The sequence below is a fragment of the Episyrphus balteatus genome, chromosome 2 (genome assembly GCF_945859705.1).
Source record: "Episyrphus balteatus chromosome 2, idEpiBalt1.1, whole genome shotgun sequence".
NCBI lineage: Eukaryota > Metazoa > Arthropoda > Insecta > Diptera > Syrphidae > Episyrphus > Episyrphus balteatus.
In genome coordinates, this window is record NC_079135.1 from 56,086,485 (window position 1) to 56,090,613 (window position 4,129).

At 30.5% G+C, this 4,129-nt stretch overlaps 1 protein-coding gene across 1 annotated transcript; it reads left to right on the plus strand.

Moving 5' to 3' along the window:
* Positions 1-1,886: 1,886 nt before the first annotated feature.
* LOC129908674 (uncharacterized) lies at positions 1,887-2,440 on the plus strand. Its single transcript, XM_055985339.1, has 2 exons — positions 1,887-2,006; positions 2,082-2,440. The coding sequence occupies exons 1-2, from the start codon at positions 1,916-1,918 to the stop codon at positions 2,324-2,326; spliced, it is 336 nt and encodes a 111-aa protein (XP_055841314.1). The 5' UTR covers positions 1,887-1,915; the 3' UTR covers positions 2,327-2,440.
* Positions 2,441-4,129: the final 1,689 nt, after the last annotated feature.

Below are 4,129 nucleotides of genomic sequence, written 5' to 3' on the forward strand. Positions count from 1 at the left end.
ATGATTAATATTCAGACTTACGTTACACTCTAATTTAAGTAAATTTTATTCATCAAGGTAAACTTCTTGAAACGAGATACTATTGACGTCACAGTTGTGTTAGCATTCCTAATTTTAGAGGGATTTCTACCCGGTATTTGGAGGTCTGGTTTAGTGAGGATCGTGTTTTTTAGCATTTTAAAATTGCTTAAAAGACAGAGTCTTGTCTATAAGGAATATTAGTTTAGCAAAGTATCTTACTGATAACGTTTTAAACAAAGTTATTTCTCTATTAAAAATATTATCTTTCATTTTTAACAAGCCGATTGGAAAGTTGATCTTCGAAAATTAAAAGTAACTAGGTATATATATTTTGTACCAAATTATTAAGTGAAATTAAAAGAAAAATGTATTAAAAGTAATGTGTTTATTCAATTTTAATAAGTGGGCATACAGTACCATTAAAAATATAAGAATGCATTTGACTTAAATGTAATTTTTTTAAATTATTGCTATTTTTTTATGAATATAAATGAGTTTTTTTTCATAAAACTTCATGAATTGTCACAATAGCTTCTTGTTTGCACTCCTATATGCACATTATTAACTGAGTACATTTCGACAATTATCAGTACATAGTTAAGTTTTTCGTTTTCTGATTTATAATGCTCATTTGTCATTAAGTAGCTTGGGAGATAAGAGTAAGAGAATAATTTCTCAAACAAAACATAACTTCAAAGCACTTGTATCGGGTCTAAATTCAAACTTCTGTCTATGTAATGTAATGATAGATTTGAAGAACAAATTCAAACTTAAAATAAGTTTATATTTTTACTGTCAATGAATGCCAATTCTACCAATAAACAATTAAAAAAAAAATTCAATAAATATTGCCAAAAACAAGGCTATTCCAAATGACATCATGTGAACTTGCAATTCAAAGTCATTTAACATTTTTTCTGAATTCGTGAGAATCAGGTTCGATACTTAATCAAAAATGCCAGAAGAATGTAGGTACTAGAAGGTCAATGAATGCATATTGTTTTTTAGGGTGAATAATATTCCTTGAACAATATTTAATTGTATTTAAGATTGAAATGCACTTCTTTTTAATCTTCAATAACATTCAATATATTATGTAGCCCGTCAAAGTGTTGAAATTCTTACACAAAATTTAATTGATCATAAATAATAATTTATTTGATATAAAAAACGCATGAACCACAAACATTTATCACATTTAGTGGGTCACATAATCCGATTAAAGACTTCCTTAAGCATTTAGTAATTTAATTTGAAATGAAATGGTTTAATTTTAAGTTCATGTCAATGAACTTCGAAGATTGTAAGGACATCAATTTTTGCACATAAAAGCATTGATCTTTTTCTTTTTAATTCTTCAGGCTTGTCATTAAATTTATTGCTCTGCATTTACAAGATATGACCTTTAGGGAGATCGGAACTTGAATAATCTGATTCATACTTGTCAATCAGTGGTGGAGTAAAAGGAAATGAGTTTGTAGGCCCATAACCACATATTTACAAAAAAAATAGTAACTACAAGGGCATTTATACCAAAACGTTCACGTACTTCAGAACTAATTTCTAATATGCATTTTGTGTGGACACATTTACTTAATAGCTTGTGTTTTGACTGAAGGACTTTAATAACAAACTTGTATAGATAAAGATAAAATTACTAAGGAAAAAAGTTGTATGTTTATTTTATTATTTTTATATTAAATTTAACCGACATGATTGAAAAACATTTATGAGGCCTGCAAAAGACTTTGACACGGCTCTGGCTTTCAGGCTGTACCACATGCTGTTTTTTTTATTATATCTTATTTTACTTAATTGCACTGTAACTTTTAAATAATCATTACATGTTTTCTTTATTTCAGTAAAAAAGTAATAAATTAAAAACCCATTCAACATGAATTCAATTACTATCGTTTCGATGCTGTTGGCAGTTTTGTGCGCATCAGTTAATGCCAGAGTTTCTGGTGGTGTATTCAGACATCCTGGTAAGCTGGAGAAAACTAATTTTGCTATGAGCTTTCATATTAACAATATTTGATTTGTATTATTGTTTTTATCAGAACACCCAGGAAAGTGTCATTTCGGTGATGGTATGGTTCTAGAAACTGGAGAGATTTCAAGGAATCACAATGGTGACTGTGCTATGGTAACCTGTTTCGATAATGAACATGCTTCAATCATGAAATGTGTGCCACAAAAAATGCGGGAAGGATGTCATGAAGGAAAAGTACTGGCACCAGAAGCTCCATATCCTGATTGTTGTAAACGTGAAATCAAGTGCAAGGATCATTATTATTCTACTTAGATTTAAAAATCCAATAGAACCTCATAATATTAGTATTTTATTTATGTTTAAAAAGTAGGAATAATACGCTTGACTGATACGCTTATATTTTTGTAAATAAAGAATTGAAATTGAAAACAGTATTTTAAGCTTTTATTTAAAATAAGATCTTTCAACTCTTCAAAGTTGCTCATGTTTACAAGAGTCTTCAGTTTACTTATAACATTTGAATCAAAATGATTAAAAATTTTAACATCTGTTTGACATCAATTCATTGCTTTTACTAGAATAATGAGTAATTTACATTTCACTTGCAGGAAAAAAGAAAAAAAAAAAAAACTTGCAGGAAATAATTTCACATATCTATTTCTAGTGTTCTATACAACCCAAACGCAAAATATTTGGTTCAACTTTTATTTTTGCAGGTAAGAAAATCTTAAGCGTGTATTTCGCACCTTCAAAGAAGCGTTTCATAAAGACTGTGTAAAACAACCAATAATGTTTCCTCCATCACAAATGCCTTGGAGTGGTGTTGGCAATTTTAATTTTGTGGATGTTTTTAAAAGATTTTTAAAATATAACAAAATTCTTGGAAAGCATCTACCCTACATTGCATATTCGGCCATCCGGGGTCAGTTACGTGTTATCATTTATCTAACAAAAGCATTTTCAATATATTCGATCGATAATTTTCGAAGGCAATAATACGAGGGAAGTCTCATAAGTTTCCGGAGGAGATGGAGGTTGTTTATGCAAAAAAGTTCTGTGTTAAAAATTAGTTTCAAAGGAGAGGTTAAGTTTGTATGACATTTAAATATTGGACCATTAAATATTGGATGAAATTGCATGCGCTTATATGACATGAAAGTCTAAGTACAAAATATGCTTGAAATAATTTTCATCGATTATTTTCAAAAAAAAGTTACAATAAATGGTTAAAACTTTGCGAATTTGTTGCAGCAGTATAAAGATAGACATCAAGATCAAGCTGCTACATATGTAAGATAAAAAAAAGATTTCTTTTTTATAAACAAAAAACCTGAAATAAGTTTTGAATTGTTTTCTAACGCATCCTTTTCGTCGCATCCATGCAGGGTTGCAAAAAGCTCACATTTCAGCTCAGCTCACAGCTCAGCTCACAGCTCAGCTCACAGCTCAGCTCAAAATTGAGCTGGTTCAAATTTTGAGCTAGCTCACTTTTGAGCTAGGTACCATAGCTCAGCTCATTTGAGCTGAGCTGAAAGTGAGCTGAGCTGAAAGTGAGCTGAGCTGAAAGTGAGCTGAGCTGATGGTTGAGCTAAGCTGTCGGTGAGCTAAGCTGTTGGGTGAGCTGAGCTGTCGGTGAGCTGAGCAGTTGGGGAGCTAAGGTAAAGTGATCTGAGCTGTGAAGGGTGAGAGGTTACATTGATTTTTATTTGGAAAGTATAATGAAATATGAAGATATTTTAAACTTTTATAAAACACCATAGCTTAATATGTTTGGATTCTAGTTATTTATGGAATGATTTTAAAAATAATCTTCAAAAAAAGCCAAATATTTATTTTGTTCTTAAAAAAAACTACCTGATTGAAAAACCACATACCTACCCACTACCCATTCAAAAAAAAACGCGTGACGGTAGTAAACTAAAAAAAATAAATGCGTACTAGGCCAGTCATTATATACATTTGGAAATGCAAAATGACCGAGAAAGCTAAATTTTGGATATGTTGTAGAGGATGCTTAAAAAAGCTTAACTTGAAGTTTTCGACCAAGATTTCCTATGAGCTTTTTCCGCCATTTTGAAAAAAGGATAAAATTGGTTTTTTGACTATCCTGGGGCC